This window comes from Coloeus monedula (assembly GCF_965178545.1).
Source record: "Coloeus monedula genome assembly, chromosome: 3".
NCBI lineage: Eukaryota > Metazoa > Chordata > Aves > Passeriformes > Corvidae > Coloeus > Coloeus monedula.
The window spans coordinates 31,915,785-31,927,839 of NC_138783.1; the positions used below are offsets into that span (position 1 = coordinate 31,915,785).

The 12,055-nt window shown below is 43.0% G+C and overlaps 1 protein-coding gene across 3 annotated transcripts in view; it reads right to left on the bottom strand.

Moving 5' to 3' along the window:
- The window catches only part of TENM4 (teneurin transmembrane protein 4), a gene marked incomplete at both ends in the record, with an annotated part of 341,202 nt that overhangs the window by 49,306 nt on the left and 279,841 nt on the right, over positions 1–12,055 (bottom strand). For 2 of the 3 annotated variants that reach the window (XM_082278669.1, XM_082278667.1), the window contains 2 exons: positions 3,944–4,176; positions 10,441–10,461. In XM_082278669.1, coding sequence (XP_082134795.1) covers positions 3,944–4,176; positions 10,441–10,461 — 254 coding nt within the window. The remainder of the gene's footprint in view (positions 1–3,943; positions 4,177–10,440; positions 10,462–12,055) is intronic. The other variant, XM_082278668.1, reaches the window with a different exon arrangement.

Genomic DNA, 12,055 nt, shown 5'->3' on the forward strand with positions numbered 1-12,055 from the left:
CTCTGACAAGCTGGAGTTTTAATTTTTCTTTAGATTGCTTGTAGAAGAGGATCATTATTAGCAGATGATAATTAGAAAGCGGTAACACTTTAATTTGCAAGGATATATTGAAATTCATTAGCATCTGAAAGCTTTACTGTGCTCTGTGGCAAATGAATTGGACGCATCAGACTGGTTCCTAATAGCTATGATAAATACTCTGATGAAACCACTGTCACCCCTATTTCATCTGTGGATCTATCTGTCCTGTGTTTGTGTAGCCTACCTTTATTAGACAAGCCAAAGACAGGTAAAGTGGGAAATTTCTGGAGGGTTTTACCCCTCCTAATGTCTTTCTAAGCTGATCATCTAAAAGGAGTACTTCTGCCTTCAGTGGAGCGAGACAAGAACCTCTGTCTAGAAGGTACTTCAGAGAGATGTATTGACAGGACAAGGGATAATGGTTCTGAACTAAAACTAAAATTTACATTGCATATTAGGAAGAAATTCTTTCTCAAGAGGGTGGGGAGGCACTGGCACAGGTTGCCCAGAGAGGCTGCGGATGTCCCATCCCTGGAAGTGTTCAAGGCCAGGTCAGGTGGGGCTCTGAGCAACCTGGTCTAGTGGAAGGTGTCCCTGCCCATGGCAGGGGGGTTGGAACTGGATGGTCTTTGAAGGTCCCTTCCAACTCAAAGCATTCTACAATTCTATGAAATTATCCCGTATGAACTCATGGAAGCTGAGGTGAGAACTGGAGGAATTGATCAAAACAATGGGGAAAAGTCTGCTGCTCAGAATGTGGAGAACCATTCTGAACAGTGTTTGCAGCAGTGGGGACCTCATTCTTCAGTCTGTCAGATCCAGGAGAAGACCAGCACCCCCAGAACGTGGTTCATCCCACCTTGAATATGTGCATTGTCATGGAATGAACCACCTTCAGGGTACTAGTTTCTTTCCACCAAGAAGAGACCCAAAAAAATCTATTCAGACCAGATGCTTGACTGGTGCAAGAGGCTAAAGGTATATGCAAACGCATATGTTGACAGCTCATGACTATTTCTCCAGTCTTAATGAATTGCTGGTTCTCATCTGGCAGGAAGGTATCCCTCAGTATTTTCCAGCAAGCTGCAAATACCAGCTAATTAAAAGATCATGAAAGGCAAGACTTCTATTCCTTATGATTTTTGAAAAAGTGCAAAGATGTCCTTAAAATACAGAAATCCTACTTGGCATGAAGCAATTATGCTCAGAGAAAAAAAAACAGCTTTAGCCTTAAAAAGTAGAGTCCTGTGAAGAGCACTGATTCTTGAAAAACTGATGTTCCAGGTCCTTCCCTGGCCAGCTGATATCTCTACAACTACAGAATCATTTTATAATTTCCTCTGACCATTCACTTATGAGTGTTTATTCGCCTGCCAAGACATGGAAGCACAGGGTCACTTGAGATCTACTGGTTACTTATACAATAAATCAATTTTATTTTGAACTATTATGAAGTACTTGAGGGAAGAGCATTTGCTGGATTTTTCTGCTAGGATGAACCACTGCAAAGGTATGAACAATGGTGACATTACATTGTCAGCATGAGTTTTCACTGTTCATCATTTATTGGGGGGAATGGGGAGTGAGTCCCACCTGCCATAGCTGCAGCCTCAGCAGAATTTGGAAAGTCATGTTAGAATAAGATCAGGGAACACTGTTTAGGAACTTTCTATTGGCTGAGTGGGCTTTCCGGATTATTATTTTCTTGTTGTCATTTTGCTTCATGTCATTTCCTCTTTCACCCTCAATTTACTTCTGTTTTGTGAAATTTTTGAGCTCTGAGGAATGAATGCAAGAATTTTGCTGTTATATGACTGAGGTGGAAGAATGGCCTCCTGAGAGCCTCAGTTGCCAACAAGAAGGATTTCAGTGCTGAAAACTTTTAACTCCAGAGCTGCTTGCTATAGCAAAGCAGAAAAATAAGTCATCTAAACCTTGTAACATTCACCCATCGATGGAAATGAATAATATCCCTCTTATCTTGTACAAGGGAGAACAGAGGACCAACAAAAATGGTGGGGCATTTTTTTTTGCACTGACTGAACTTCAAAGAGGTGCAGAAAATTGGATTACAAATTTCTAGATTCCCTGATCTCATGATTCATCTGCTGGACTGCCTGAATCTCTCTGCCCAAGTCACTTAATTTTCTTTTCAGTTGGCCTTCTCATTTCAGTGAGACAAATTCTACACTGCAAACTGACCACCGGTTTCTTTTCTATACCTGTGCTTCTGGCAATACTTCAGCCCAATATTATGGTCAACTCATGGGATTCTGGAGTGCTTGGAAACCATGCTGTCCATTAAAACTGTCCTCCTCTTGTCCACTGAGTTGCTGGGTTATTTAAATATTACAAGCATAGAAGTCTGGGTTTTGATGCTTTTTGGCAAAAAACCAGGTCTTCCATAGTATATTTTTCTGCATCCTTGCCAGGAAACATCTAGCTGACATATAACGAAAAAAAAAATCACAACTAGACCTGACACAAAAGGTCATTAAATCAGCCTGGGTTTCTTGGATTCAGTAACAATGTCATCTCTATGTCATGAAAAATAACTTCCTGAGAATCATAGAATCATTGAAGGGTTTGGGTTGGAGGAGACCTTAAAGAGCATTTAGTTCCAAATCTTTGCCATGGGCTGGGACACCTCCCACTAGACCAGGTTGATCAAAGCCCCATCCAACCTGTCCATGAACACTTCCAGGGATGGGACAGCCACAACTTCTTCAGGAATCTTACCTGCTTTTAGTGAAATAACTTTACATGAAATCATAGAATGGTTTGGGTTGGAAGAGGCCTTTGAAAGTCATCTAATCCAAACCCCCTGCCATGGGCAGGGGCACTTGTTTAAGGATGCCCAGGTTTTGCTGAGGAGTTGCTTTACAAAGAGGCTGGGATAGGCTTGGCCATTGTTGTAGTGAGGAAGGAGGGAGCTACCACTCCCTGATGTAGCACATTGATGTCAAAGCCAAGAACCTATAAATAACTCCTCATACTCTGAACAGCTGGGCAAAAGAAGACATGTAACAAGCAAAAATGCCACATCTCAAAAAACATTCCTGCGTGGGTGTCCTTCTCAGCCCTCTTCACAAACATGGTCGAAAATGTGTGTACAAACAATGCTTTCCACTTCATCTCTATTGCCCCGTGTGCTTTTTTTTCTGTGGAGCTGTGGACAGCTGGGAGGAGCGACATCCTCCATCTGCAGAGCTTGTTACCTTGAGACTGCCAGACTGAAGTCTTGGCTACACACAGGACTGCATATGTTTGGCTGAACCTGTTTTGAACAATTTAGTTCACAGCCATGAAGGCTGTGTGATGCTTTTATTCTGATTCAACTGTGCTTTTATCACAATTCAGTATGTCAGAACCAGGTGAAATTAAGCTGAATTAGCATTCCCATATCAAAGTTAGTATCTACCCCCCTACAGGATTTAAGCTGGATGCTGTGATATATAATGTCAATGTCTAAACCACCATTTGTGTATCTTTGAGCTGTATGCTAGTTTTGCTGCCCTTTTATATATACATACAGCAATGCTTATAGGGCTTTTTTTTAATGCCAAGAAAGCCTCAGTGAACTGAATGTTAGTGAATCCTGCTCAGGTTGGGAGGGACCAAGCACTGTTAGTAAGAAGGAGTAATGGCTAAATGGGTATAAAAGTAATGGGTGGATTTATTCCATTGTCCTCTGGACATGTGCCCATCACTGAACCCCTCTGGTTCAGCATTCCTCCCAGCCATGCCAACTGGAAGAACCATGACACAACTAGCTGAGGGTGAGACATACTCACTTATTTCCAGAGGCAAGCCCTTAGGATGTGTTTCAGAACTGGAGAGGAGAGCAATCTCCAGTCTGACTAAACAAGCTGCTTTCAAAAAGCCCCCTTTAAAAAAGCCAGTGGAGAAGAAGCAGTCTCACCCCTGGGATTTGTAAGGGTGGCATCAGTGCCTTTGCCTCCATCTCCACAGCGGGTATCATCGAACGGGAGGCACTGATCCCCAGTTCCAGCCAAGACTTCTGAGTTCTTCACAATGTCTTTCACTGATGTGGTTGACTTGATTTTATAGATACGTCGGCTGTTGGTGTCAGAGAGGTAGATGGAGCCGGTGATAGGATCTGTGGTCAAGTAATACTTATGAGCTGGGCTGTGGCTGAAAAACAAAGGTATGACATTATTAATTTTTTGGATTATGTGTCAACAGGCAATGCAAGCACTTTAGAGAATAAAAACGCACAGGGCAGAAAGACTGGGAAAGTGAAGGAGTGCTGTACTGGACAAGGTTAGTACACGGTGTGTTACAGCACAGGATCCCAAGCTGTATCTGTTAACAGTCGCTGTGCCTGGGGTGCTCTCTGGCATGGAGGGAAGCAACCGAAGGAAAGGGCTCTCTGGTCTGAGCCAAAACCGTGCCAGGAACTACTACAGGTTAAGTCCCACTGCCTGTGTTTGCCTAATTTACTTGTTACAGACATAGTCCTGAAACTGGTGTTCGTGCAGTGCCAGGAAGTGAAGGGAAAACACAGGACAGTAGGGAAATAAAACAAATAATAATAAAAAAAAATCTGCCCTCCCAACAAAGGACTAATACAAACTCCAAAAGGAGACTCCCTGTATAAAGCACTTGAAGATACACCCTGCAAGATCACTGCATCAAGGCTCATCTGGCGCTCTTGCTTGACTCCAGCAAAGACTCTGAAGTCCTGTCCTGGCCTCAGGGGGATTAATGGAATCCTGCCACTGAATTCAGCTGGACTTCAATGATGAGAGAAACAAAATAATTCCTTGAGTGGCACATTTTCCCCAAGTAAAGCATGAACTGGTACTAGGCCAAGGAACCTGAACAACAGTCCCCTGTTAAACATGCTCCACTCACTGTTGCCTTGGACACAAGAAAGAGTGGCTGAGAAAATGGGATGAGCACACAGAATGATAATATTTTTAGCTCCATGACTGCAACATTAAATGAGCCCAAGACTGAAGAAATTAATAAACTAGAATCCACCTTATGGAAAGCATCCAATAGAACTGGCCAGAAAAAAAACCAACCAGATGGTTTTAGACAAAATTGAAACAATTGTCTTGCAAAAACTTTACCTGTATTTTAATATAGATCCTAAAGTTATTAACATCTTCTATTAAAATTGTTTACTACTAGTGTGCCTTGAGCTGCATCTCTTCTAAGCCTGAAACCAAGAGATTAGACTTTTAACACCTGTCCTGAACAGTTTTTTTCGTACTAAGAAAGGCTAAGTAGTAATCAGAAGAAGTATGAAAGTATCTACTTTTTCCCAGAACACCTTCAAGCTGTCCAAGCTCATCAAGTCCAAGGAATTCATAATAAAAATCTAGGCCACAGTTCACAATTTTGCACTTGATGGAATTGGTCCAAGACAAGCTGGCTAGAAACTTGAGTGTCGATCACAGTTGACTCTATTCCTCATAACAAGAAAATTCCTCTCAACCTTTATGTTAGGGAAATTACCCCCTCTTCAGACACATAGAAATTACTGAGTTATCCTCTTCTTTAAAGAGCAGTAAATTGGTTCTTCATTAAAATTATTTAATAATATGGGGGTGGGGGAAAAGCACCTTTCTGATTTATTCTGGAATATCCCTTGTGTTTTATCCCATTAAAGTCTGAACAGATTTCATCTCCAAAAATGACACTGATTCTTGCTAAATAAATGCTCTGACCTTCAAGACAGCTCCAGCCTGACAGTTCAGTCTCCATCTGTATTCCCTCCCAATGACAGCAGGCTGGGAGGGTATTATTTCATTCACCTGCATGTCACTCACACTAAGCAAGTGGCTTCAACCCTAGTGGAAGAAGTTCCCTGTGGGAATCCATCATCCATTTTGATCAGGGCCCTGCATTTTCTGCTGAGTTTCCTAACAAAGCCCTGCTGAATGTCAGTCAGCTTTTGAGCTGTCCATAATCTCTATTTTGCATGGGAGGTGGACAAGAGGACAGTTCTAATGGCACTTGCAATCCTTTACCATCTTTGACTGGCAAGCACAGGTAACTTTCCCTGAGTTTTAGAACTGGCTATTTGCAGACGGGCAAAGGCAAATGACTTACCCAGAGATGGAGAAAAATGGGGACAGAGAGAAATTCCTGCTCCCCTCTCCCAGCACTACTGTTGTGATTTATTTTTGGATTTCACAGCCTCACTCTGGTGGATTTTATTATTGATTACAATCTTCTGTAAAAAAGAGAGCTCTTAAAACAATTTTCTATTCCCAGCTCTTGTATAGAATAGATGCTGAAACAATCTGTTAAAAATGGTCAAGCTAGAATTTACGCCCCTGGCCTCTGCCAACTGTTTTCAACATTGCAGGGAGATGGTATCATGCTCTGCCCTAGCACAAATTGCACAGTGTTATACACTGGAGCTTTTTTCCTCACTTTGAGATCCTTCAGAGTGAAAGATGCTTAAATAAACTTACGCTGGTCACGTAAAATCTCCCAAACTGCTTCCCTTTATCTGTGATAGAGCATGAGCAGTGGAGCCAGGAACATTGGGGCTTCACTTTTTATTTAAAGCCACAATCAATAGGCAAATCCAAGTGGTAAATTGGACTGGGCTGAACAGCAATTGAAATAAATCTGCCTGGGGTGAAGCAGGGAAGACTTTTTCCCCCTTTTATCCTCTCTCATTTCTCAGTTAAGTAACGGTCCAAAACAAAAGACAGGACTTTTTACTATTCAAAAGACTTAATCAGCTATATTATTGGAACACTTAGAATATTTATCCCCCATATTGACACTGACACTAGAAAACGACTGTTGAGGAAGAGCTGATTTCCCAGAGTGTTCCCTGAGCTCTTACAAATTTTTAGAAGAAAACCTGAGCATTGCATTGCTATTTTACACCTCCTGAAGCAATAACCCTGAAGTTGCAGTGATGGGATGGGCTGGTCCCTAGCCAAGAACTGACACTTTAATGGGTATTAGTGGGCATGATGGTGTAGTCACGGGGAATGAGAACAGTTTCATGGCTCTGCAAGCCAAAGTGAAATGGAGGTGATACTGCTTCTTGTATGCTTGTGACACAATGATGTGCTGGGAAAGCACAGGGAAATCTTCCAAGTCCACAGTGATCCCACTTGTTTGGGGTTGCGTACAGTCTCTTCCACACATCTGCCTTCTCCCCTTCCTTTTACCATTCTCCTTGTTTGGGCAGGATAGTGCCAGTACCAATTTTGGAGCTCTGCAGTTGTGTTAATGGGTTCAAACCACATTTTAAAGTGTTTGTGCTTTACTTGATTCTTTACACACAGGCATAGGGAGAAATGGGATAAAAAGTTGGGTGAGCTGGCAGAGGTATGATGCTTGGGTTGTGGATTGCTTCAGTTGTACTATGATATATGCACAGGCTTTGAATACAGGCTGGTATTAATCCCTTTGGGCCCAGAGCCCATGTTTTGGAGGAGTCCTAGGAAGGAACCTCCTGCTCCAGAGTGCGAAGCCAGTCTCTAAGGAATAGAAATGAGAAAAGGGAGATGGTCCTTGTTTTCAGCAGGGTCCCTATAAAACATCAGCACAGCAGACTGCACCTTTTTATTGGCTTCTGTAAAATGCCAAGGTATTCGTATCACCAAGCTTTAGATGGTTACAAAGTGGACGCTCACATCAGAGCTGGCTGCCTTACAGGCAGTGGAGAGAAATATCACCTTTTGGGGTAGGACTGGTCTGACTATTTTTAACATTTATCTTGCAAGATGAACTGTATCTTTGTTTCTCAAATGCAAGGGCATCTACCACCTCCTCAAAGGACAAGTTCTGTTACTGGTAAATGTACAGCTCTGGCTCCCACTGTGGTCAACAGACAGGAGCAGTCATACCACCAAAATTAGTTACCCACAACCACTGACCTGGATAAACCCCTGGGGTTCTTTGGAACTGATGTCTCTGTTTAAGGACACAAATTCACCTCTTCTTTCTGTGCCAGCTACCCACTTCCCCTCTGAGCCCTGCAGGCCACATACATTTGGTGATGACTGAAGGACTACCAAATTCCTGCAGACAGGAAGTTTTTGTTCAGTGGGACTGTGTTTCCATGGCTCCATGCTAAGCACCCTGAAGCTCAGAACCAGAGGATCTAATTGTAGCTTGTGTGAGGCACTGGTCTTTTTTCCCTGGGTGACACTCAATAGATTAATACCTATGGAGGCTACACAGTGCAGTGGGCTGAATTTACACTTGGCCTTTTAGTGTTTGCAGTTTGTGTGTCATGCCCAAAGCTCTCCTAGTGTGACACGCTGGACAATAAAACTTTATAACAATGCCATAATCCAGGCCAGAGATGGCAAAGGACTTTTCATCTGATCCTAGGGCTGTTTGCTGAGATACCTCTCTTTGCCACTAATTGTAGACTTTTCTCTACAGTATGAATGAAAACAAGAAAGTAAGAATAAATTTAAGTGTGGCCACTTTTTGTATATTTGCAAGACAGAAATGCCTCACTGCCCTCCATGTTCCTGAAGAGAAGGCATCATGATTTGGTGATGCTTTTTGGCTTAGCTAACATCCCTTATTTAGGCTGTTGCAGAGTGAGACCCTGGCTACATACACACAGCTGTAAAGCTGAGCCTCTAAGTGGGTAGCCCCAGAACCTCTGGAGAACAAGCTCACCAAAGGCTACATGTTGGGGAGGAATCCTTCCCCCTGAACTGAGGCAGCTTTAGCATACGGATTTCAGCTTTTCCAAACCACTAAGATTCAGTCCTGTGGATCTCACCCTCTGAACTGTTGCTGGTCACTGGGGTCAAGCTTAGGACCTTCAAAGCATTGGAGCTTTAGCTGAGACTACACCCACTCATTTCCCTGAGGGTCAGGAGCAAAGAGGCTTCCTAGCCAGAAGCATTAAAGCAAATGTCACAGAACAGGCACTAATGGATGGGTGACTCCCTCAATGTAGTCACAGATGGGAGTATTTGATCTGGAGCTCCTCACTTGCTTCCCCCCTCCCTGATACCCTTTGGGCTGCACTGAAGCAGGCATGTCTCAGATTTCTTTCACTTAATTTCTTAGTTTTTAGGAACTGCCTGAAGGCTGAAGCCCTGCCAACTTTCTAAGGCTCTGGTGGCATCAGCAGCATTTGTGGCCAGTCCATAGATCTTCCTTCAGTTACTGCTTTCATACACAAAACCTCTTCTCGTAACAGGTATCCAGCTGCTGCCCTTCCCTGTCAAAGCAGATGCACTTTAGTGGTTGTGTATTTCTTGGGCATTAAGGATACAACCTGGCTGTTCCAAAGAGAAATGAAATTTTCTATAGCCTTCAAATGATGTGAAAGAGGAGCTAGGGAGCTGGAACTCAGCCTGATGAGGACAATCACTGAAAAGGTCTTGGGTACCAACCTCTCAGCCCTGCTAATAGATGCTTTGGGCCAGTCCATTATACTGTGAAGGTCAGCCCTTCATTATTGTTCTGGCAATAGGATAAAAAATCAGTTTCTACTCCATTTCATTTCCAGGCATGCAGATAAAAGGAACATTTCTGGTTTAGCATAGCCTCTACAAAGTCAAAGAAGTAGTAAATGAAAAGCATGTAGCAAGAAAAATCCCCAATCCCAAATGCAAAAGAAAACTAAACACGCACACACAAAAATCCCAACTCCACAGAGTGTAAGCTTCTGATTTAGAAAAGCAACCAGGGAGAAGGCTGGGAAACTTGTCAGAGTCAGAGAAGTCCTTGCTAACACAGGCAGTGACAGGATGTTGACACCTTCTGGAATACAACTGATTGGATCAAACCCACTGAAACTCCAGTGAACCCAAGTGACAAATATTCTTAGTGACAAAGCTCCAATTTAGGAGTCTCTCTTTCATCTTGTTTTCTTGTCATTACTCTTTTATTGCATTTCCTGGCTAAGGTTCTGAGTTGCACTACCTCCTATCTGAGCCTGATAGACTTTCACGTGTCAAAGCTCTCTATGAAAGCTGAGACTGAAAAAAGTTACAAAACCTAACTTCCCTGGGTGGGTGATGCTGGGGGACATACGGATCTTCATTAAGCCTGTTAAATTCCCCAAACTCAAAAGGAAGGCTTTTCACTGTGGAGAATTATTTTTCCATCCTAGTTGTTCCAGCGATCTGTATTCTGTTGCTGTTCCCACTCTACTTTCTTGGTAAATTCCCACCCATTTTCCTTCCCCCCTTCTCCTGCTGTTACCCTGCTTCTCCTGCCTGTACCTCCCCTGTCTCCAGCTATAACAGCTCATGCAGAAGCTTGCATGGCTCACATTGTGATTAATGGCTCCCGGTTCTGATGACTGATTGCCTACGCCAGTTTTAATCACGCCAGCTTCATTTGCTATTGAATCATCTGGAAATGGCACTTGTGGCTCACTGTGTAACAACATGCAACAAGACAGGGAGCAGCATAAGAATTCTCCACTGGTTGGCTTACCTATGTCTGAAATCTTTATTTCTGACAGAAGACAGGAAAGCAGGGAATAGAAGAAAGAATGAGGTGTTAGCAGCTCAGTTCGATGCATTATTAGCAGATTGAAAACTTGACAGTAACTGTATCATACAATGCAATAATAAATAAAGACTTAGCTGGAATGACACTGATGTATTTTATATTACTTGGCAGTGAGCTCACTTATGTACTGCTGCATATCACAAAGGAAGTGCGATCTCACCTGCTTGGAGTTATTCACTCACACAAGAGATAGGACCATCAGACTTTATCACTCAGTGCAGCACGGAGCTAAATAGATGTAGATGCAGATATCTTTACAGTTTTTTTCACCCTCAGTCAAAGCAACACCTTGTGATTTACAAAGGTGACTTAAGAGTTGCACGGTTATGGGTGGCAGTTCATTGCTGTAACCTCGTGAACTCCAGCCCAAAGGACTGAAATTATGCTGAGCTGGACACTTTTCACAGGTCTAAGTTACACACCCAGCTGCAGCTCTCTGCAACCCACAATGCATTTGCTTTCCAGAACACTACACTCCAAAGCCACCCCTGCAAACAAACCTCGAAGCCAAATAGTGAGGGTGTTAATCTCAAAGGAGATGCTGATTCGAGAAGACACAAGCAAACTCCATTTAGTCCAAAAGCAATGGCTTTCCTCCACAGCTTTTAGCCAGCTGACATCTGAACCCACTTACTTTATAGCACACCAGAGTGAAGAAATGTTTATTAGATCCAGTAACTTGAGTGTTTGCACAGATGAAGCAGCAATCGTTGCAGCAGATTTAACTCTGAAGTAAATTTAACTCTGTGGCTCTACACAACAGCCAGCAAGGCTACTCTGTCAAGGCTTCCAATTTTCTCTTCCCCAATGAGGAAATACTTTGCAAAAACTCTGATGGATCTGGTATTTCCACTGACAATGAAACAGGAATTGAGTTTTCAAAATTGTACTTCTGGGAATGAGATAATAATTCTACTCCGTTGCAATGGGATTTGGGCTCACCTAGGCTCTTCTGGAAATCTCACCTTTGGTCATTAAAATAACTTTCTGGTACTGGAAGGATATTACACTCTAAGGAGGACCAGGTCTGAAGGTTTATCCCAGCTTCCCACCTTACAAACACGAGCGATATTATGTTCTCATGTATCGTGAAACTGAGTAGCAAACATGAGGTTCTTGCTGCGTTTCTTAAAAGGTGCCCCAGCCCTCTGAGGTGCACATACCAAGGCAGCTATTCTGTAAGAGCCGGCCTTCTGGTGGCTGGCTGGATTTTTTGTCCCATACACCATGATCTACAATGACAGTTCTGAGTGCCAAATAAGACCTTTGGCAAGGTCTAATGACTACGGCATGTTTGTGCATGAGGGACTAAGGGGATCTTGCACAAATTTGGCTGCAGTCCTTGCAGAAATGCAGTATTATGTTTGTCCTCAGCAGCAGGGAATATTAAATCTGAGGAGGGAGGGTCTTACTTTCGGGAAGATTCTCACTTTCAGGCCAGATCTTGAGAGGTAAATGGCAATATTGAACCTTTCATACCAGGTTATCCTCACACTGACTTCTCAGGACCTGAGTTCAGGCCTGTCAAGCACAGAAG